Genomic DNA, 23568 nt, shown 5'->3' with positions numbered 1-23568 from the left:
TGGGGGAGGGGAGGGAGTTTTGATGGTTAGCATTTTAGAGCCAGGCACACACCTGCAGAATGCCCGCACTTAAGAGGCGGTGCTGGGAAGAGTGGAGTGCAAAGTCACTCCAGACTACATCTGACTGTGAGGCCAGCCCGAGACAAACAACAAAAACAGTAGAGTGTGTGTGCCCCTGTAGTAACTTCACAAATGTCCCGTGGTCCTGTCACATTGTTCATAGCATCTAACTGTGTCCAGTTCAATCTGTCTTTAAATAAATGTAACTTCTAAAAATACGCTAATTTCAAAAGCCAGATTAAACTCTTGTGTCACTGAATTAGCTCAAGAAAAAAACATTTTCATCAGAGTGTAGCCCTAGGCACAAAAACATGAGCTTAAAAGATTGTGCTTAAATTTACTTTAAAAGATAAGTTGCCTTTCATTCCTTGCAACCTGCTTCTTGTAGAGAGACTGATCGAATTCCAAAGCTATAAAAGGCCCGGAGAGGTCACTCATCAATCGGCCAGCCAATGCTCACTCCACAGCGCTAACACAGAGGATGGGACCACAGTGGCCTCTGAGGGTCCATAAGCTGCCCATGTCACTGCAGGCGAGACCACACACACACACACACACACACACACACACACAGTGAGACAGACGGACAGAGAGACAGATGGACAGAGAGACAGGGATGAGTGGGGTTCTCATAATCTTTCATCCTGTCTAGACTTCAGGCAGCATCCAGGATGCAGTAGGTCACTTAACACTCAGCCACAGCCTTTCACTTCTATGGCTGTGACAGAATACAAACTCTTAGACCCGGCTTTATTTACTTAAGAGCTCTGTGACCCTAGGCAAGCTACCTAACTCTTTGAGCCTCAGTTTCCCCAACGAGGGTCTTACGAGGTTGTTGTGAGGTTAACCAACCAGCAGAAGTACCAGCTGAACTTAATACTTGGCCAAGTGCTGTTTGATTTTAAAGCTAACGTATCCAGTTACTATACTTTGCAGGTCCGAGAACTATGTATTCTACCTATTTAGACTTGAAAATGATACTGGAGTTTATTCATCGATGTTTATATTGTACAAGAAGAGTTTCTTAGGGAAGTCTCCCAGTGGAAATGGGGGTGGGAAATACATCTGATTTAAAGATGTAATACTTTTTAAATGACGGAACTGGCACCTCTGCCTTTTTTCCTTAAAAGCTGGTGGTAAGAGTATTTTTCTCCCAAGTTTTCTGGTGTCTTTTTTCCAGGCTTTTGGCCACTCTGCAGTGTCCACTAACATACTCTTATTCAAACTTCGAGCTGAAGAGACCAGGTTCCGGGCCTCAAAGACACTTGTCAAACTTGGGAATGACAGAGAAAAGCCTGTTATCTCGGGACCGACCACGAGGGGGCACTGGCGGGCCTTAGTAATTACTCTTTCGGCTCAGGACAGGGAGAGCGAACCACAGAGGCTTTCCAGGTCCGGGTGATCTCTCCTGACACAACATACTCCACGTCTGAAGCTGAACTACTAAGAAGAGCTGAAGAAAAGGGACTTAGGAGGACCAAATCGCGAGGGATCGAACCAAGATACTGGTGACAGAGAGCAAAGCAGAAATGAGCCGGGGGCGGGGCGGGGGCGAGCGAAGGCGAAAGCTTCAGTTGCTGGTGAGTGTCGCTCCGGCAACCCCCTATCTAAACCCGCCTATCATGGTCTCCAGCGTCTTCCTCTCTCACCCTTTGGCCCTTGATCAACGATCTCTTTTGCTTTTAATCTGCGTTCACTCCAGCAGAACACTGGGGTATGGAGAAGAAATTGGGGCCAACTTGGGGAAATCTGAGTTGATGAATTCATTCATCTGTTTGGTATTCAGTCAAACCTTGACTGTGCACGTCTGCACAAAGATCAGAACGCCGTGGGCATCCCCATTTCACAGTCCCCAAGAACCTCTCTAGTCCTTCAGGGAACATCAGTGCACCTTGGGCTTCTTCTCCATGCTGCCAACATCAAAGGAATCACTTTTACTAGAGGTATTTACTGTAGTTATTTTGAACACAAGACTTTTAAATAACCACAAGGTCAAGCTCCCTTCATGCATTTTACAGCAGTATCCCTGGGGAGGGTCAAGGCCCCAGTATGTTTGAATCACTCCCCAGGAGAACCTCATGTGTTCCCAGGGTGAGGACCACTTCCCTACAGACCTGAGTGATGTAGGCAGGAAGAGCAGGCCCAGCCTATGGTATACCTGCTTCCTGGACTGGGTCCTTGCCCATGACTTGCAGCTTGCTGATGTAACCAACTAGAGTTTGAGTTACAGACAGGATTCAGCAGGTACCAGACACCAACTTGGAAGGCTGAGGAGCCCGAGTGCCCTGTGCAGAACAGAAGTCCCCACCCAGCCTGTCATCCTACCCGATACCTCACACTCTCCTTCACAGGTGCCACATTTCACTCTGCCTTGACGTGACTCTGATCAGCTACAATATTTGCCCATGACATGGCCGAGATAGCTCAGGGCAAGACTAGGTGGTGCTGGTGTAGTCTGGTCATAATGGCCTATGATGGTATGGACTACTCAGCTCCCGTGCGGTGGGCATGTCAGTGACTATCATAATCCACAGAGATCATGCACGGGGTTGTCTGATAACTAGGTTGCTGAAGCAGGTTAAACCTTCTCCATGTTTTTATGGGGGAGTGTAGCTGAAGTTTTTCTGATCCTGCCTGGCCCACGGGACAAGCAGAGAGGAGAATTCTGGGAAGTGGAAGGCTGAGTCAGGAGACCCTGCCAGCCGCCGCTGCCGCCATGAGAAGCAGATGTTAAGATACCAGCAAGCCACGAGCCATGTGGCAACTTATAGATTAATAGAAATGGGTTAAATTAAGATGTAAGAGCTAGTCAATAGTTAGCCTGAGCTAATTGCTGAGCAATTTTAATTAATATGAGCTTCTGAGTGATTATTTTATAAGTGGGCTGCAGAACTTCGGGGGGCCAAAGCAGGACTGGAGAAAACCCCAGTTACAGGGGAGGGAGGGTGCAATTTGGAGATCTTAATAACATGTTCTCAGAAATTGATTTTGAAACCTATTTGTCCCTTTTTCGATCTCACATGGTAGACAAAATCAGAATCCTGCCTCTCATTTCTACAAAAACAGGAAAGCTGGCAGGTAGCTACACAGCTGGGAACCTCCTGGACCCCGAGACCACCCCTGAGGTCTGACTGACACCCTGATTTCTGTTGTTTCCCACTGGTGCTGGGGCAGCCTCTGGGACCAGACATAGTGTCTGTGTAGAGTGGAAGTAATGACTGTACATTTCTAATGAAATGATCTCGTCTATAGCAGCGGACTTTCCGAGAATTCATGGTGTAGACCGATTGGATCGGTGAGAATGGACCATGAGAGGGGGACTCAGCCCTTCACGCACTCCTTCCACAAATTTACATTGATTTCCTCCAGGAAACTCTGTCCAGCTCTGTGCTGGATGCTAGGGAGATGCAGACAGGCATGTGACCCCTGCTCACCAGAAATGGAACCAGAACTGCCCAGAGGCACCACAGTGAGGACTCGGTCCAGCCCGTTCACAAGTGAGCAGCATCAACCACAGAATCCTGGAGAATGGGGTGATGCTCTACCTGGGAGCCAGAGGAGGCTCTTCCTCCTTCCTTCCTTCCTTCCTTCCTTCCTTCCTCCCTCCCTCCCTCCCTCCCTCCCTTCCTTCCTCCCTCCCTCCCTCCCTCCCTCCCTCTCTCCCTTCCTTCCTTCCTTCCTCCATTCCTATAAACATTTCCTAGGAACCACCACAGAAAATCTCTTAACTAGATTGCCATTTCTTTTGATACTAAAGAGGCAGGAAGTTAAACTCATTGGGTAGCACTAACACAAGAGAAAACAAATAAACCAGCTGTTTGGCTAAAAGTCCCACCTCCCACCTAGCTGTGCTGACGTGCCCTCGGCTTCTCAAGCTACCATCCACCTCTGCCTGCTTTGGGCCCATGGATGTGGTGAAAACGCTGAGCAGTTTCCTATGAAATCAACCTAGGCGTCGGATATTTACTTGAGTTTTTGTCTGGAAGTCGATCTATCCTCCACACCACAGCCCGGTAGGCACTCTCGTATTTCGCTGACCCCACAGTGACCTGAATGACAGGTTCGGATTCAGGTTCCTGTAAACTCCCCAGACATGCCCGACGGTTCATTTTGGCTTTCAGAGACTTCTGCCTCTGAAGGTTCCTGGTCCAGAGGGCCTTGATCCATTGGGCTGGGACAGGAAAGTGAATCATGATATTGTCACAGCACCTTGAGGAACTGGCAGGGGGTGACTTCTGAGCCCCCGGGGTCATGTTGACAAAGGCCTGAAGTTCCACATATGCCCCCTGGACAGCCACTATGGACTTCACAGAAAAGGGAAGCTCATCCCCTTCATACGAGGTTTTGAAACGCATCAGCTCAAACCGGCAAGCATCCAGAGGTATGAACTTAATGATTCTGGACTGTTCAAATTCCTCAGCTTTCACACATGTATGGAAATGGTAGTTAAGAATATCAATGGCCCTTTTTTCTGGTTCTTTCTCAAAATAGCATTCATCTCGTTTCTGGAGTTCAAGGTCATTCAAGGTTAAAAAGCATTCCGCCGTCCCATTCACAAAGCAGAGGCAACAGATTTGAGTTGTCACGGCACTTTCAACCAATTTTCCATCTTCTTTGGTTACTTTACCCCAAAAGTTGTCCACGATGTCCAGGTAAATTTCTTGTTCCTCGTAATTCTTCCTTGGTTTTGCAACAGCGGGCAGCTTTACCAGCTCCTCCTCCACAGTGGTCAGGAACTCCAGGAAGTCACCGTGCTCTGTGGACCCCAACTTTAGCATCTGTTCTACGTCAGGCTCGTGAACCACCTCTGTCTTGGAATGGTATTTCCTTTTCTCTGAGTAAGACACATGTTCCACCTTCACAGTGTGGATTTTCCCCGCCATGCTGAAGTTCTCGAGTTTGGGTTCAGAAAGCCTGCAATGTGGATCGAGCTGGAACTCTTTGAACGGTTTTTCCAGCCCCTTCTCATAATACATCTGCAGAATCCCTCCTGGCAGAACCTTCAGGAAAATGGGTCCCCACTGCCTGGAAGACATCATGTTCTTCTTCTCGGGAATCCTCAGCATGAAGGACCATCCAGCTTTGGGCTGACTCCGGAAGAGCGTGTGGGGGACAAAAGAAGAGGCTGTGTCTCCAGCATATGGACTCTGCACAGACGCGTTTCCAAGAGGGTCTTGGGTCTCAGCTGACTGCAGGTGTTCAAGCCTCTCACAGATGTAGCTAAGTGAGCACTGGTTTAGGCTTTTTTGATCAATGGGTACTTCCTTGTCCCTCGATGAGAACGGCTTTCTGCTTGCCGGGGAGTCAAAGGAGACCTGAGAACTGCTACCTTCATCTTTCCAAAATGGGCTGGAGAAAGAACAGTCCTCTCGGAAATACTCGAACTGCAGAGCCTCGCTTCGGGCCTGCTGAGGGCTGGCGTCATCTTCAAGACCAGCTTTGGGGGTCAGTGGGGTGCATGAGCGGTCACTGGGTAATGACGCATGGGGTAAGCAGGTTGGCTTCGTAAGCGACAACGGAGGACCCGCTGTTGAGGGGGGGCTGCTTGAAGAAGATTCTGGAATAGGATAAAGCACGTGAGTCCCTGCTTTAGGGATGCCGGGGAACCCCGGGAAGTCTTTGGTGGGTGTAGAGAGAGGAGAGTTGCTTGGAGGTCCCGGGCTGAAGTAAAAGTCGACCATGGGAGAGGATAGCGGGGTGCTGCTGGAGGAGGAGGAAGCGCTCGGGAGGTCCCTGAGGCCGGGCAGGCTCAGCTTCAGTCCATTTGGTCTGCAAACACCTTGGGTCTCCAGAGGGAAATCCTTCGCCTTCGCCTGAGAAGACTGAAAAGCGGGGTCATCATCGAAGGTGACCCAGCTGCCTGGGTTTGTAGAACACATCTTCAGGGTGGGCTTGTGGTCCGGTCAAATAGTCAGGGACATTGTCTCTATAGAGGAGAAAGACAAAATAAAACAAAATAAAGGTTAAAAACCAAGATACTAGAGTTCTTTCATTTTGATAAAGACCTGGGTGTGGAAAGTACACATGGTTACTGTGTGCACAAAAACAAAAAAAGCTTCCAAGTGGCCGCTCTAACTCTATGGATCCCCCAGAGTTTGCTGTAGGTAAGAACATACACCAGCTAAAAATGACGGAAGGGAGATGATGGAAACCTAAGCAGCGTGGGGAGGGCAGAGGCCGGAGTGTGGGTCTGACTGTCCCCCAGGGCACATGAAAATGAAGGGAGGGAGATGGAGACCTAAGCAGCGTGGGGAGGGCAGAGGCCGGAGGAGTGTGGGTCTGACTGTCCCCCAGGGCACATGCACTGGAGACACTGTCCTCAGCCCTTGACACACTGAGACTTTAGGAAGGAGAGCCTAATGGAAGGAAGCTGGGTCAGTGGAGGGTGGACCCCTGAAGAGGGATGTGGGAATCCCACCTTCTCCCCTTTGTCTCTGACCCTGTGAGGTGGATGAGCTATCCCTCCTTTCCAACTCCCATTCTGATGTACCCAAGGGTCATGCACCAATTGGCCATAGACTAAAACCTTTGAAACCGTGAACCAACAGAGGTCTTTCCTCTCTTTCTAAGTTCATTGTCTCGGGTATTTTGTTACAGTGACAGAAAGCTAACTACCGCAGGAGTCACACTTCTATCAGGCAAAACAAACTTCAAGTCAGAAAGTTACAATGCCAGGCATGGAGGCACACACCTATACTCCCAGGATGTGGGGAGCTGAGGCAGGAGGAACCTAGTTAATTCAGCCCGGGCGGCACAGTGAGTTCAGCTTGTGCTTTTATTTAGTCCAGCTACAGGGCAGGCCCCAGTCTCATAAAACAAAGACACACAGGGGCTGGAGCGATGGCTCAGCAGTTAAGAGCACCGGCTGTTTTTACAGAAGACCCGTTTGTTTCCCTCACCCACATGGCAGCTCACAAGCGTCTATGACTCCAGTTCCGTGGGGTCTGACCAATTCCCTTTTCCGACCTCCATGGGCACCAGGTATGCATGTGGTGCACAGACATGCAAGTAGGCAAAATACTCACACACCTAAAATGAAAACATAAAATATTTTTTAAAAACAAATAGCCGGGCGGTAGTGTCATATGCCTTTAATCCCAGCACTCGGGAGGCAGAGACGGGTGGATCTCTGTGAGTTCGAGACCAATCTGGCTTACAGAGGGAGTTCCAGGACAGCCAGGGCTACACAGAGGAACCCTGTCTTGGAAAACCAATAATAATAATAATAATAATAATAATAATAACAACAACAACAAGTTGCAGACACAAAAGGCACACTGTATACCAATAAAAGGGTCAGTGCACAAGGAAAATAAAATCATTGTAAATGTGTTAGAACCTAGTACCAGAATGCCAAGAGAAAGAAAAGCAAATGCCAGCAGCCGTGAAGGAGGGACAAGATAGCTAAATATAACATGAAGAAATTTGGTATCCCACTTTTTATACTAGAGGAAGTATCCAGATGGATGGGTTTTTTTCTTTTTTTACTAAGAAGGTTTAACCAATCCCTCCCACCAAATGGGCCTACGGGACACATACACAGGACTCCAGCACAGACTGGAGTGGACATACACCTTCTCAAGCAGAACGTTCTCCTACACACAGAACACATGCCGGAGTAGGTCACCATAGGCCACAAAACAAACCTTAAATTTAGGAAGACTGAAGTAATGTATTTTTGCCTACTACAAGGCGGGAAAGCCCTAGAAGTCAATAGCAAAAGGAAAGCTGGAAGATTCGCCAATATATATGGAAACTGACAAACAACCTAAATAACAGATAAAGACATTGTGTAGTCACACAATTTCCAAAAGAAAGCAGGGGGTGGGGGAGTGAATTAGAAAATACTAAAATCTATACCAGGGTAGATTGTTGAACCTACTTTTAAGGAGCAACTTGCTTAAAATGTTTTACATTGATATAGATTTTAGTTTATTGATACAAATTTAAAGTTAATTTTGTTATACTGTATATATATTTCCACTCTCGTTTAAGATATTATGTTTATATAACTCATTTAAATTGTAATGTATAGTTGAGAAATACAGATTAATAATTAGTCTTCTATGATAGTCAAACTTATAGTCATCTTAAGTTTTCTAGGTATACATAGATATCATTCAGTTAGGTAGGTAATCTTCAAACACTTCAAAGACCTACAGAATATGGCATTTAAAATGTTTTAAAAATTTAGACTTTCTGGACAGTGAGACATGTCTGCTCCTGGCAGCACCAATTTACTTCAAAGAGAAAGATGGGCATCGAAGATACTCCATATGGAGTTTATCTTCTTCTTGGCAAAAATAGGCATTTGGGTAAGAAGCTGTTCTTGCCTGGACTGCTTGACAAAATGTTGTATTGACTGGACATGCAGGACCCATAGGAAAGTGTCCACTGAACTTTGCAAGGCAAGATGGTCCTTCAGGTTCCTGCTTCACAGAAGAAACTGCCAGACATTCTACAGGACACAGAGAGAAGTGACTGAGAGACTCTAGCCCTGTAGGCTGAAGAATGGATGTCCCAACATTACAGAAGAACCTTGGGTGACTGTCCAGGCAGCCAACTGTCTCTGTCATTCTAGATTTTTGGAAGATGCTTACAATGTTCTTCCTGTTTACTTAGATAATATTGTATCCTTCTAAGGTCCTTGATATAGTTGAAGACTAGATAGTTATAATTATGATTTTCCTTGGTTATGATAAGAGAAAGGATAGATATAAAACTTTAGACTCACAAATATATGATAGATAAAATATTTTCTTTAATTTTTGCCAAATACAAATAGACTAAATGTTATAATTCTTGCTTGATAACTGTTTTGTTATATATAATTTTACTATGTTAAAGTTAAAACTTTCCTTTTAAATAGAAAGAAAAGGGGAAATGATGGGTGATGGTGCTCTGCATGCTGTGAATGTGTTGTTTCCATTGGTTGATAAATAAAATGCTGATTGGCCAGTAGCCAGGCAGGAAGTATAGGCAGGATAAATCGACAAGGAGAATTCTGGGAAGAAGAAGGCTGAGTCAGGAGTTGCCAACCAGGCACAGAGGAAGCAAGATGACAAGGCAGAACTGAGAAAAGGTACCAAGCCATGTGGCTAAACATAAATAAGAATTATGGGTTAATTTAAGTGTAAGAGCTAGTCAGTAATAAGCCTGAGGTAATGTCCAATCAGCATTTTATTTATCAACCAATGGGAACAACACATTCACAGCATACAGAGTACCACCACCCTTCAAACAAAGATTTCTAAAATTCACAGTCCATGCTAACAGGGAAGTCTCCAGCAATCAACGCCTCCATTAAATAATAATAATAATAATAATAATAATAATAATAATAATAATAATGGTGGATTCAAAGAAATGGCACAGCTTTATGCTTGAAGAAGCTGGCCAATAGATGGGCTAAGAGAGGGTTAGCAGAGGAGAAATACCAGAGCAGAGGTGAGTGAGATGGAGAAAAGAAGATGGGATAAAGAAGGGCGAGCCTTGGAGTCAGTGTTGTTGAAAAAGGATAGATCTAAGCTAATTTAGTGGGAAAGGGGAGAAGATTCCAAATCAGAAACAAAAGACATGGCAACGAAATTCACAAAAACAGAAAGGCTTGTAAGAGCCTCGGAGGAGACCAGCAAGTGGACAAGCTTGAGGAAGACGGTTAAAATTCCTAGAAACAGGCAACCTGCCAATGCCGAACCAGAAAACCAGAAAATCTGGGCTGGAGAGTCGGCCCAGTGGGTAAGAGCACCAGCTACTCTTACACAGGACTGGGTTCAGTTCCCAGCACCCACATGGTGGTTCATAGCCATCAGGAACTCAATCCCAGAGGATCAATGACCTCTTCTGACCTCCACAGGTACCTACAGGCAGAAAATAAAATAAAATAATAAAATAAAATAGTAAATCTTTTTAAAAGAGAAAGAAAGAAATAGAAAATTTGAATAAATCTTTAACTAGTGAGAGAGACTGGTTTCATCACAGAAAACTTCCCAACAAGGAGAAGCCCAGGACCAAATGGCTTCCCTGCCAAAGTCTACAAAACACTCAAAGAAGAATTAATGTCCTTTGCAAAGTCTCCCAAAAACTGAAGAGGAGGGAATGCTTCCAAACCTGTTTTATGAGGCCAGCTTCATCCTGATAACAAAGTCAGACAAGGACCCTTAAACACTGAATTCATTATTTAAACACACACACACTAAGCCTCTAAGAATGAAGAAAATGTGTACAAGGGAATATTACTGGGTCTTAAAAACTAATTCTAACACCTGCTGCAACACACCTGGACCCTGAGTGTAGCATCTGAGGTGAAAAGCCAGCAGCAGACATATACACTGTGGCTCCACTTACACAAAGTGTCTGACGTCAGACTCAGGGCAGAAAGTGCAGCAGTGTGTGCCAGGCCCTGGAAAAGGGACACATGGGGAGTCACCGTTTAGAGAGCACGGCATTTCAGATGTAAAAGATGATTGAGGGAGATCTGGGGCTCAGCCAGTGCATATAGTTTTGTTGACAACTGATAAATCCTTACAGCTAATTTAATGAACAATGGAAAAAAGGAAGATTCAAATTTAGAAATAAAAGACTGCAGTAGAAGTCACAAAAATAAAAAGGACTGTAAGAGTCTGTGGGCAGACCAACCAGTGAGACAGATGTTCTGCACTATTCACTTAAAATTGTGTTACCAGCCGGGCGGTGGTGGCGCACGCCTTTAATCCCAGCACTCGGGAGGCAGAGGCAGGCGGATCTCTGTGAGTTTGAGGCCAGCCTGGTCTACAGAGCGAGATCCAGGAAAGGCGCAAAGCTACACAGAGAAACCCTGTCTCGAAAAAAACCAAAAAAAAAAAATTGTGTTACCAAGGATAGATTTCATGTGCCTCCCAACTCACACACACACACACACACACACACACTGGGGGGAAGGACTGCATGAGAAACGTAGACGGGAAGGTTGGGAATATGAATAACTAAGTCTTCATTGGAATGATTACTATGTAGCCATTTTGTTAGTGGAGTGGAAAATGTGGGGGGAAACTAAAAATCCAGTGAGTTTATAAGGCACGGCAGCCCCCCCCCCAATACATGAAGTTTACCATTCAAATATTTACTATTCATGACTCATGGCTTATCAAACAACCTGTGCTGTGCAAACCAACATTCCTGTGTGCAGCCTGAAGTCACCCCAGCAGTAAGGGGCAAAACCCCTGTGTCAGCCTGAAGTCACCTCAGCAGTAAGGGGCAAAACCCCTGTGTCAGCCTGAAGTCACCCCAGCAGTAAGGGACAAAATCAGGACTCATTGAGATGCAATTCACACACCGTAAGGCCCCCTTCCAAAAAGAAAAAGAAAGTGTGCATCTAAGTGATTTTTAGAAGAATAACGGTTATGTATCCATGATCACCAATTTGAGAACATTGCTCTGGCCCCCAAAATAAACCCTAGACCTACTTCAGACACTCCCCATTCTCCCTTTCTCCTGGGCCTGGGAACCACTAACCTACCCTATCTTTGTGAATTTGCCCTCTCTGTGATCATTTCTTCTGAGCATATGTGATCATTTCTTCTGTGATCATTTCTTCTGAGCATATGCCATCTCCTTCGATATGCTATAAATTATTGAAATTATTCTAATGACACCAAAGGCCGTGACTGAGCTGTAATGAGCACATCCCTGGGATTAGTGAGTGTACTGGCTGGTTTTGTGTGTCAACTAACACAAGGTAGAGGCATCTGAGAGGAAGGAGCTTCTGCTGAGGAAATGCCTCCATGAAATCCAGCTCTAAGGCTTTTTCTCATTTAGTGACCAATGCGGGAGGGTCCAGCCCACTGCAGGTGGTGCCATCCCTGGGCTGCTGGTCCTGGGTTCTATAAGAAAGCAGGCTGAGCAAGCCATGAGAAGCAAGCCAGTAAGCAGCATCCCTCCACGGCCTTTGCATCAGCTCCTGCCCTGCCCTGTTTGGGTTCCTGTCCTGACTTCCTTCAGTAATCAACAGTGTTGTAGAGGTGTATGCTTAATAAACCCTCCCCCCACCCCCGCCCGCCCCACTTGCTTTTGGGTCATGGTCTTTCGTCCCAGCAATAGAAACCCTAAGACAGTGAGGTCACTCAAATCCTGGTCACTGCTCTGCCTCGGGGCTGGCTATGTGCCCAGTCTGTCTAGATATCAGGGGGTTGCATTGGAGCTATCTTTGGGGCCCTTTCCAGCTCTAAAATTGGAAATTTACAATTCTATGGCAATTGATATCCAATTGGGTTTTTTGTTTGTTTGTTTTGTTTTTTCAAAAGCAAAAATATTATTCCCAACTCGGATCCAGGGCCTCAATGCTGAGATAACCCACTTCTGGGAATACAAATCCGGGGCCTTGGATGCACTTGGCAAGTGTTCTACCATTGAGCTACATCCATTATTATTAACCATCCTTCTGAAAATGCCAGAAAGCAAAGCCCCAGGAGCCCCCCACTGGACAGGAAAGCTGAGAACCTGCTGGCACGATGCTTCTGGGTAAGGAGGGCCTCTATCCTCACTGGGTCCCCTGCCGTGTGTAATCACTCAAGCTTGGAAAAGAGCCTACACAAAGAAGGAGCAGAGGGAGCCTGGGGCCAGGCTGAAGACAGCGGCTGCGGTGACTCGGCCTCTGAGCATTCCTGGGGGCTCTAAACCCACACCCCGGGGCACCTCACTGTCGGGCTCCGCCCCGCAGACGCAACGATCAAAGCCCTGGCCCCTGGAAACCCGCAGAGCGGCTAGGAGGTTCAGGGGCCCAGACCCATCCTCACCCCACCCTCAGAGGGAATCCAGCCCTGCGGAGGGCGAGACGCCCTGCAAATATTGACTCCAGCCGAGTTTGTTAGGTTAGAAGAAAGAAGAGCGAGACCGCAGCGTAGTCCCGCTGGGATCCGCGCCTGCCGTTTGCCCCCTCGCGTTTCCCTGGGTAACTTGGGGGAAAGGGTGCCGTTTATTTTTCCGTGTTGTGCCCTTTGTGAGACAAAGAGACTGATTATCATACACACAAGGAAATCAGCCCCATTCCTTTGTAAATGGCCCTCCCTCTGTCCCTCTCCCCCTTTTTAGCACACTTTATAAAATACCTACGATCTTGAACCCAAAATCCGTGCAAAGGGCCATCGATCCCGGCTCCCCCACCCACGGCTGGTCTCTGGTGCTCTGCAGACAGGAGCGCAGTGGGTGGCAGGTTTATTTCCCTCTGTCCCCATCACCCGTCTGGCCGTCTCTTACCTCTGCTGCCCTCCCTCGGTATGACCTCATCCCTCTGTCCCACAGTGCCCTCCAGTCATTTGGCGCAATGTTAACAACCGGGGCCAGTTCCACCCAACGCTTTCCTTCCTCAACCCCCCACCCCTACCCCAGAGCCTGGCTCAGAACCCCTGGGCCTCTGACAGGGGTGGGAAGCACCAGGGATCTCGCCAGCTGGGAGCTGGGGGCAGGAGCGACCTAACTCCAGCTGCTTCAGAGCCCTGGAAGGCTGCAGCCCTCCCTTTAACCTTTGTTGGGCTGGGGCGAGTTTGATTTGGACCGGAACACGCTCCTGCTCCCCACCCTACTCCCGGGTGTCACCACTGACAGAGCCGTGCATGGGCAACATTTCATTTAAACTTCATTTGGGTATCATCCTGAGGTCTACAATATAGTTGGTTCAGGGCCCAGGAACTCCAGTTCCTTTCTGTCTCTGCTACCCTCCTCAGAAACCAAAAAAAAAAGATCCCGCTGCTGGCTCAGGCTTCTTCCCTACCAGGCAAGCCATGCCTCCCTGTGGCCTCAACCCTTGAGAAGTTTGCGTGCAGCCCATCTGGATGATGGGCAAACTCCTAGAACACAGTTCCAGTCAGGCCCAGAAGTAGGGCAAGACACCAAGATTTTGTCTAGGGCACAGATAGATAATTTATTGTGGTGGAGATTTCTAGCAATCCGCTTTTGATATTTAAGATTCCTAAGGGAGATGTTTGCTTCTCTGTAAAACTGTGAGACACTCTGTTCACAGCAGCCTGTTTCAACGCAGCTTCAGGCTGACTGAACTTGAGACCGAGTTAATGTAGCTGCATTTGACTATTTGCGTCAGGGAAAATAAGGCTACAGAGAACCATGGCTTAGGGCCCCCTCAACGTGTAAAGCAGGTGCATTCAGAAGCCGACTTAGATATGTCAAGAGTTTAACACCCTCCAAATTAAAGGATTCACACAATAATTATCCCCACCCCCATTCTAAAAGGTGTGTGAGCAACAGAATAGGTTACAGCAAACGTTTAAAAAGGACGCATTCTGCTTTCTGCCAGCTAAGAAACCAAACGCTTATATTATTACAGAGATAACCATGAATTGTTTCAAGTAAATAAACAATAGTGATACCCGGGTTGAGGAGACATCTCACTGGGTAAAGTACTTACCGAGCAAGATTAAAGGCCTGGGTTTGAATCCCAAGGACCCACATAAAGCCAGGCACAGAAGTTGGGGGCAGGGCGGCTTCCCAGCATTCCTACGGTCAGGTGACAGGTAGGAAAAAAATAATCCCTAGAAGTTCGATAGTCAGCTAGCCTGGCCTGGTGAATACAGAGGCAAACAACAACAGAGACCCTGCCTCAAACCGAGTAGAAGGCAGAGGTTGTTGTCCAGTCCCCACACTCACAATGTGGCATGGGTACCTGCACTCACATACACTGACATGTGTGCATGCACACATACACCATACATACAAGCCGCACAGAGATAAAAGCAGCAATGCCTTACAATAACATTGCAGCATGCCTTGTGAATAAGAAGGGCTGCAATGAGAAAAATCATCTCCCCAGAAAGCATCCCGGGATAAAAAACCGCTCACATCAGAGAAAAACACCATATATTCTTTGAGAGTCGGGATGAAGCTTCTTCAAGCAGGGATCATGTCTCATGTGTAAGGACATTTTCTACTTTACCTACAAACACTTGGCAAAGGCACAAAACTCAAGACACTGTTGACAAAATAACCTTTTTCTAAAGTGAATCTCTATGTAGCCTTCCCCAGTTCAAAGAGTTGTTGGATTTTAGAGTCAGGAAGAAAGTGTGAGCATTCTGTTTGGTTAAGCAAACGCTTGCCATGCAGGGCTTGTCTAAGGGCTGCGTGTACATGCCTCTGTTAACACCCACAGCTTCAGAGGAGCTGGAAACATTAAGCTACTTGCCAAAAGTCACCTAGCTAGCAAAAGGGAGAACCTGGCTGGGACCAGGTGTGATGCCAAAGTCACATACTCCCAAGATCCGGAGACCTCCTGGCAGGTGACCCGTCACCACCACACCCTTCACTAGAAAACAGCTCCCAGCTGCAGCCATCCTTTCCTGGAGCCAGGAACTCTAAAACAGAAGGATGGGCCAGCGATGAGCCTGTTTCTCATCTACAAGCACTCTTGGACCAACGGGCTATAGGAAAGGCAAGCTCTGGGACAGATTTCCCCCAAGACTGCTCAAGAACAACATCCCAGCCACAGTCAGGCTCCCTTCTGAGACTGGCTTTAATAACAGCCTGCCGGGCTTCCCGTCCCGCCATCTTGGTGCACTAACCAATTGTTCAAATTCCATCTTACTCCTTACACAGTCCTCCCTTACCCTCCACACTGCCCTGGGCTGCCTCTATCCTGCCGCTCTTTGCTCTCGGCCCGTCCATCTTACCTTCCTTTTTCCTTGGCTTTTCAAAGGAACATACAAAATTCTACCGTCTTCTGCAGATGGTTGAAATCCCAGTGGGGGGCCTTTGGCTGGTGAAGCAGCATTCCAGGTCATCTGCGGCTAAAAACTTTGTCCCCACAACATTGCATGTCTGTGGAGAGGAGCAGACTCCTCTTACTGGTCCCTAACATCGGCTCCTCTGTAAGTGCCAAGTGATGGGAGAGGACTGAAGCTGAAGAGGTCCCTGGGGGCTCGGGAATGCGTTGCCCCTGTCTCCTATCGTCCGGACCCCATTGCAGAGGTCAGGCGGACTCCTGCTCCAGCCTCCCGCTTTTGCCAAGGCTGAGCTTAGCCTTCTGTGTCTCTCCTCGCTGTAACAATGCTGCACAATCTAGAGAATGTCTTAAGGTCAATATCTGTGTGGTTTCATTGGCTGCTCTCCCAAATAAGGAATTCTCAGATTCCTGACTGCCAGACTCCTCCAAAGCATCTTTGTAACCAGCTGGACGCCGGCTGCCTCTGCGAAGCCCTTGGGTGTGTGTGCCGTGGAAGGGCCGGGATCCCCACTAGCTGTTGTTACAGGCTTGGTACTAGGGAAGCAAAGTCCAGCTTGAGGGTATCATGACAATTTTCCTCCAAACATTTGCTGTGATGGTGTGATGATCGTTCCCAGAGGAGTTTTCCCTTGAAGGGGAAACCACCAGTTTGGAACAGAAAAGAAAGGTAAGGCACACGAGCGTGCCTTGCCCTCATCCAGGTCATGCAAAGCGCCGGTGGGGGCGGCACGAGCCGTATTATTAGCACATATGGTGTACAGCCCACACTATTCAATCACAAACATGTGTGGTGTTTTATTCATGTGACAGGAAATACCATTTGCACAATGTTAAACCACAGCATAGTCTACAGAGCCTTCAAAAATGATCAGCTTTGGTCTCAGCTCCATCCCCCAGCCCACCACTCCCTTGTGGCAATTAACCTTCACTTTTCCAAGTTTGGGTCCTGGCTCTTTTCTGAAGCTTGCTTTATTGTTTACCCATTTCCTCAACTTCGAGAGTAGAGACAGATGTTTGTTCTTCTAGGAGATTCCTAACAAGTCCAAAGCCAGCTTCTAAAAGAACCCCGTCAACTGTGCCCATCGAGGCCTGAGCAAATGTGAACACTTTACACTGTTTGGGGCCTCATCCTTCTGATGACACAAGCCCCCTCAGAGTGCCTGCCTGGGGAAACTCAGGGCTACCTAAAGACTGTGTATACTAGCTCCTGAGACAGGCCCTAGACTCCAAGGGAGGCCAGGCACTCCATCTAATGAAGCAGGTATGTAAGCCCTTCCCTGAGTTATTTTTACCAGGTAGTTGGTCCCAGCAGTGAAAGAGTAGCTAAGACAGTCTGTCTACTGTGAGTCTACGAGAGTGGACGACCCGCAGGCCTCGCCAAACCCAACCGTGCTGGCATCCTGAGCCCAGACTTCTAGCCCCTAGACCTGAAAGGAAGAAGTACTGAGGACACCATGTCCCCAAGAAGAAGTCAGTAGTGGCAGTGGGAATACAAAGACAGACAGACAGACAGAAAGAAAAAGACCCAGGATCCAGTGTCTTTGCAAAGTCCTGATATAAAAGGTTGGCAGGTCTCTTCATGACAAACTCTTCCAACATGCATGTTCTAATGAATTAAAGAAGCCCACTCGTGTTTCCAGGAGCCTCCACAGGGAGGGAGAAACACGGAGCTTTCCGTCACAATCTCCGTGGTGTCAGAACAAGGAACTAGAGCACACACAGCCAACTTTAACTAAGATCGCCTCAGCCTTCTCTGTCTGTTGCTGACTTCTCTTATTACAGCCCTGAGGCTTGGCTCTGGGCCCACAGTGGTGTCTTTGAGCTAGGCTTTGAGCATCGCTCTAAGGACAAGCAGCAGCCACGTGTCCCTTCCTAGTCACACACAGGGGATAGGCTCACCTTTGCTTTCCCAGACAAGGGACCAAGGAACTTCCACGTGGAACGAACTTTCGCCTTTGACTGGAGCAAGCATGCAAAGGCATCCTCTAGGCATTGAGAGCGACAGCTAGAGCTCCTGTCACTGTCCATCTGGCCAGCACACTAAAGCCTGCTGCCCTCAGGCCCTGGCCTCTCCTGGCCAAGAGACAGAACCAGTGGAAGGGGGTTCAGTTGAAAGAGAGAGGTTCAGACTGTTCCATAAGGCTGGGGCTCTAGAAGGCTTCACAATACTCAGTATGTGCTCTGCCTGTGGCCATGGGACCACAGCTGTCTCCTCCTTACCTACACCCTGTCCCACAACTAGTCATCTCTCCTTACCACACACTGGGCAGGTCTGAGGTCTGTCCCAGTAGAAATGTCTCCTAGAGACCAGATGCCAAAGAAAGTACCTTAAGAAAAGAGACGAGCTGGACACGAAGTTGAGGGCCTTGCTGCGCTAGGAAAGGGTTCACCCCTTGCAGTAGAGAAAGAGGACAGCCACAGGGCACCCACAGTTAAAGCTGGGCCACTTTACAGGGACAGGAAGGGAAAAGGAGAGAGACACACCCCAGAAGGCCAAGGTCAATGCTGGGCTGAGACCAAGGACAACAAAGATACGGGGTTCGTGATTAGGTGGTTAGGTCTGGGGAGTCTAAGGTGGGAGAAGGAAGACCAAGCTGCCCTTCCAGAGCAAAGGCAACATGTGGCCTCTTCAGCCTGCGTGGGCACCAGGTCCACGGCACGTCTACATCTTCAGGAGGCTGCTTGTTCCCCGTGTTCACGGGTTCCTGACAGTCCCAATAAGGGTCTTCTTCATGATCTACCTCTTTCTACTCTCAGGAGCCGGGTTAAAAGGACCCCAAGGCTGCCCACTCTCCAGAAAATTCCACCCACCCTGGCCATCAGAAGGAGACAGACAAGCATTCTTCGCTGGGGTGAACGCCTCACACAAGGCCTGCTTTCAGGGCAGCCTCCTGGCATCTGGCTTTCGTGGGCTCTTTAGTGGAAACGAGAAACAGTTGAGAGAAATAAGAAAGAGCACTGTCCTCTGGGGGCCCTGTGGTTGCCACAGAACCATGGCTCCCGGGCTTTGATTCTGAATTCTTCTGGGAAACCTCAAAAAAGCAGTTCAAAAAACGAAAACAAAAACAAAAAACAAAAACTAGTTACGAGTGGTCTGGTTATGATCAGGCACCCCGGATATGCAAAAATGCAAATCTCCTTCCCCTTCCCCCCTGCAGCCCGTCACCCCTCCTGAAAATGAGCAAACAATCTTAGAGGTCTAAAAATCTAGGAAGACTAAAGACTTAATAGTTTTTACTATTCGTGTGTGTGTGTGTGTGTGTGTGTGTGTGTGTGTGTACATGTGTACACCTTCGTGTGTCACAAGAGTGTGTAGGACAATTTGTGGGACAACAGAGAGGATGACTTTAGAGTTGTGTTACTGGGTGGTGAGGTCTGGGAGGAAGCTGCCTTCTAGAAGTGAAGGGGTCACACAGCCTGTTGACCCTGCAGGAGTTCTGAGCCCACAGGCAGGTCTCTAGGGCTACAAGGCTGGGCCATTCCCTGCTGGACAGGCTCCTAAAAGCTTGGGGGTCTCAGGGACCAAACTCGGGTCCTCAGACTTGGCAGCAAGTTATCTTACCCACTGAGCCAACTCACCAGGCTCAGACTTAAAATTTTTTTGGAGGGGGGGGGCTAACCAAAATCAATCCTTTTGCTATAAAAATTGATATAAGTAGTATAAAAACACTTTGTCTTAATTAACATGTAATTGTTTTAGTTTTTTGAGAAAAGCCAAGGAGCTAAATGGCCCAGAAAGGATATTTAATTCTCTAAAATGGAATTTTCCCCCGCTGACACATGGCAAGCTTTGCTCACCTGTGAGCAGCCTGTGTGACTTCAGAACTGTGGTTGGCAGGGACAGTCATCTAGGATGACGAACCTTGGAGGCTGGGCTCTGGGGCATGTAGCACTGTGTCTTGGTACATCCTTGTACCACATACACCCCGGCTTCTCATTGAGTGAAGGTTGCAGTACTCCCCCTAAGTTCTGGCTTCTGAGTTATGCACCCTAGAGACAGACCACAGGCCCTGTAATGCCTGGCCAGTAACAGGTAAAGCTAGAGAGTTCAGTGTTAGCATCCTGGGGTGCAGTTTCCTCGCATGAGAAATGAGACGATGTTACAGCTGTGTTTGAACACTTGCCTCCCATCACACATCCACTTCTATTCTGAAATTTTTTTTTTTTTTTTTTTAGGTTTTTCGAGACAGGGTTTCTCTGTGCAGCTTTGCGCCTTTCCTGGATCTCGCTCTGTAGACCAGGCTGGCCTCAAACTCACAGAGATCCGCCTGCCTCTGCCTCCCAAGTGCTGGGATTAAAGGCGTGCGCCACCACCTCCCGGCCTATTCTGAAATTTAATCTGCAGTGTGGCAGCACTGAGGGATGGGGCCTGTGGAGGGGTGATTATGTCCTGATAGTCCCTCCTCTTGATGAATGGGACTAGGTATCTTTACAAGCAGGCCCTACGGAGCTTGTGGAGTTCTACCCTGTGAAAGCGCGGCGGAACACAGACATCAAGCTTATCTTCACCTTCATCTTGGGTCTCCCAGCCTCCAGGACTGTGAGCAGTATCTACACTGTGTGAACTCTCCCGAGGTAAGGAGTTTTGTTGCAGCGCACTGAGCAGCTGGGACAGTTAGCATCTGTGAAGGGGCGGTAAGGGAGACCACAAAGATGGCCTCCGCTACAGGATGCTGCTCCTAAGGAGCGTCTAGCCTGGTAGAAATGCCAAAGAAAACTAAATGGAGGATAAAATGTGTTTGTTCTCTGCTAACACCCATGGAAGGCTTCGAATGGACGATAAGCCAAGCTCCCTGACCCAGGCAGTTACTTCAAGGGGAGAAGTGTCTGGTCTGGTAGAGACGCAACAACCAAATGGTGATTAGGTTCTGCCCGTATTTCTACTGACTTGGGTCATGTGTCTGTCAACACCAGTGTGAAGATGTTCTGCCACGTGGCCTTAGTCACCCCGGGAACAAAATCAGTGACCTGTGCTGATCATCACTAAGGTGGGTCCTGGGGTAATCACCGCTGCATGCGTGTCCCGGAGGAAATGAATCTGAGTCTTTTCCAGGGCCAGACCTGCCTGTTACTGACCAGAAACACCCACATCTATACATCAGCTCCACCTACCAAATGAGAGAACGAAACTGTGCTTGCTTTTGTCCCCAACACCCCCATGGAATTCCACAAATGTGCATGAATATGCAGTGGCTTGAGCCATGGCAAAATGAGAGATTTTGTTTTTAAAAGCATTGATTAAGGACCCAGTTACAAGCCAGGCATCAAAGATTAGCCTCCGTTGATGTCTTGGTCCCAAATCTAGGTATTAATAATATCCATATTTCTAGGTCTGGGGAACACTTGCAAAACATATGTTCATTGTATCATATTTCAGAAGGTACTGAAGACTTTGAAATTATTTTGCATGGAAAGATAGGCCAGATGTGTGTAACCGGACACCAATGGCTGGATCTGCCAAAACAGGGGCTCCCCCATTAACCTCTGTTTAACCTCATGGAGCTCATATTCTGATTGTGGAGGCTCTGCCTCTGAACTCTGGGTGACTCTTGCTCAGGAAGCCTGTCTGAAGGCCACCCTAGGTGCCTTTGCATGGCCCTGCCCAGCAAGACCCATAAGCTCCTAATGGATCGAGCCCAGCAGAATGAAGGTTCAGCCAGCTCTCAGTGCTGACCGCTGGCCGCTGGCCAGCCCTATTCCCAGCTCTAGGCTCCTCCCACACCCATCTCCCCACCATGATTCCATTCTCCTCTTGCTCATTTCACACAGAGGGCCCCCTGTATTAGTTCCCCATGCCGTTGGGCCTGGGACTCGGTCGGCCAATGGTAAGAAGGGGTATGGCATTCTAACAGCTCTGCTTGGATGCCTTCAAACTCCCATAAACCATGAGGATTCACTCCCTCAAGAAGGGGCCCACTGAGAAGTGGGCGCCTCGCTGCCTGAGCTCTCAAGGACTCCAGCAAGCTTGCTGCAGGCGGGCAGCTTCTCCAAGATGAAGGACCACAAGAACAATTCCACTCTCGCTCTTCCACGGGTCACCTTGCCCCTCATCCATCGGGAAAGGTTGTTCCTGTCGCCTCGAATCTGGGTGGCCCCTGGTGGCTCTAACAGATGCGATATGGCGGAAGAGACGGTTCAGAGCACAGGGAGAATGTCACTTTCCTGCCGGCCGAAGCCCTGGGACAGAGGCATGGAGGCAGCGGTTTGGGTGTCCTGGCAGATAATGACGCCTTCAGTGTCACATTCTCCATCATCATCTGTTTGCAGTCACAGGGGCGTCTCTGAGCAGGGACCCCCAGCTGAGCCCACTCCATCCACAGACACAGAAGACAGCATAGAAACTCTAAGCCTCTACTTTGGTGCTGTATGCCTATGTGGTGAAATACACATAAATGTTACCGTTTAACCATTTTTAAGTGTTATTAAGAACATCTGGGGGGAGGGGCTGGAGAGACGGCTCAGTGGTTAAGAGCACTGGCTACTCTTCCAGAGGAACTGGATTCAGTTCCCAGCACCCACATGGTGGCTTGCAACTGTCTGTAACTCCAGTTCTAGGGGATCTGGCACCCTCACACAGACATACATGCAGGCGAAACACCAATGCACATAAGAACATCTGTGGGCTGGGGAGATGGATCTGTGGGTAAAAATGCTTGTTATGCAAGTCTGATGACCTGAGTTCAAGTCCTGAGAACCCAGACACAATAGTACAAGTACCTTTAATCCCAATATGCCCCTACGAGGAGGTGGGAGACTGGGGCAGGAGAATCGCCCAAAGTCCAAGAGCCAGCAGCAAAGAGACCATGTATCAAACAACATGGACGGCAAGGACCAACACCCAAAGGTCTTACCTCCAAACACATGGTAACACATGTGCATCGGCACCAACATACAGAACACACACACACACACACACACACACACACACACACACACACACACACACACTTAAACTACTGCTACCATCTGTTCCCAGGATTTTATCTTTCTTAACTGACATTTTGTACTAACACAACAGTAACTCCATGCTGCCTCTTCCAGCCCTTGTAACCACCGCTTCAGTTTCTTTCTCTGCGACTTTAACTACTCTTGGGACCAATCATGACTGGAGCCTTACACTGCTTATCCTTTGAGTCCGGTTATTTCTCTTAGCTTGTCTTCAAGGCTCATTCATACTGAAGCACGTATCAGAACCCCATCCCTTTCTAAGGCTGTATAATACTGTACTGTGTGGATATACCATATTTGCTCCTCCATCCAACCACTGATGAAAACCTCTCTGCTCTGTAGCAATAGTTACTAAATCAGTGCAGTCAAAGGCTAGGACAGCAAAGTCCCAAGGTGGTTGTCAGGACCTGGTGAGTCTGGCAGACGCGCAGGGCATTCCCAGGAAAGTTCAGAGTGGGTGTGTTTGGTGACTGGCCCAGAATCCAGGCTGGAGCTCCCCAAAACACTTTGTTACCAAAGGCTGGGTGTCTCCTCAAGTCTCCACTCCGGCCTGGGACTGAGGGGTCTTCCTCACATCTGGGTTCCTTGTCCCAGTGTAGGCTAAGGACCTGGAGTCCAGGAAACATTTGGTAAAGATCCTGGCACCAGGCGAGTTTCCACTGATCCCAGAGTGCCTCATAGGATCTCTAGGAGTGGAGGACTGTACCCAGGAACGCACAGGGGAGCAGCTGTTTATTTCTGGGAAGGAAAAGGGGGGGCTGCCGCAGCATGGATGGCTGGGGAAATTCACCCCCGGCAGCACAGCGCTGCCTCAGAACCAAGTGGGCATCCACTGCGGAGAAGAGACCGCTGGT

General features: G+C 48.3%; 1 protein-coding gene across 6 annotated transcripts in view; it reads right to left on the bottom strand.

Annotated features, from left to right (window-relative positions):
• Positions 1-23568, bottom strand: part of Ston1 (stonin 1) — a 46730-nt gene that overhangs the window by 5050 nt on the left and 18112 nt on the right. For 3 of the 6 annotated variants that reach the window (XM_052746528.1, XM_052746531.1, XM_052746533.1), the window contains exon 2: positions 4028-5986. In XM_052746528.1, coding sequence (XP_052602488.1) covers positions 4028-5939 — 1912 coding nt within the window. In that variant the 5' untranslated portion in view covers positions 5940-5986. Of the gene's footprint in view, positions 1-4027; positions 5987-13145; positions 13275-15713; positions 16169-23568 lie in introns of those variants that run through there. The other 3 variants (XM_052746529.1, XM_052746530.1, XM_052746532.1) reach the window with 3 other exon arrangements.

The sequence above is a fragment of the Peromyscus californicus genome, unplaced genomic scaffold (genome assembly GCF_007827085.1).
Source record: "Peromyscus californicus insignis strain IS unplaced genomic scaffold, ASM782708v3 Scaffold_1__1_contigs__length_55948999, whole genome shotgun sequence".
NCBI classification, from domain to species: domain Eukaryota; kingdom Metazoa; phylum Chordata; class Mammalia; order Rodentia; family Cricetidae; genus Peromyscus; species Peromyscus californicus.
The sequence above is the reverse complement of the archived record's forward strand: the minus strand, read 5'-3'. Positions and strand labels throughout refer to the sequence as shown.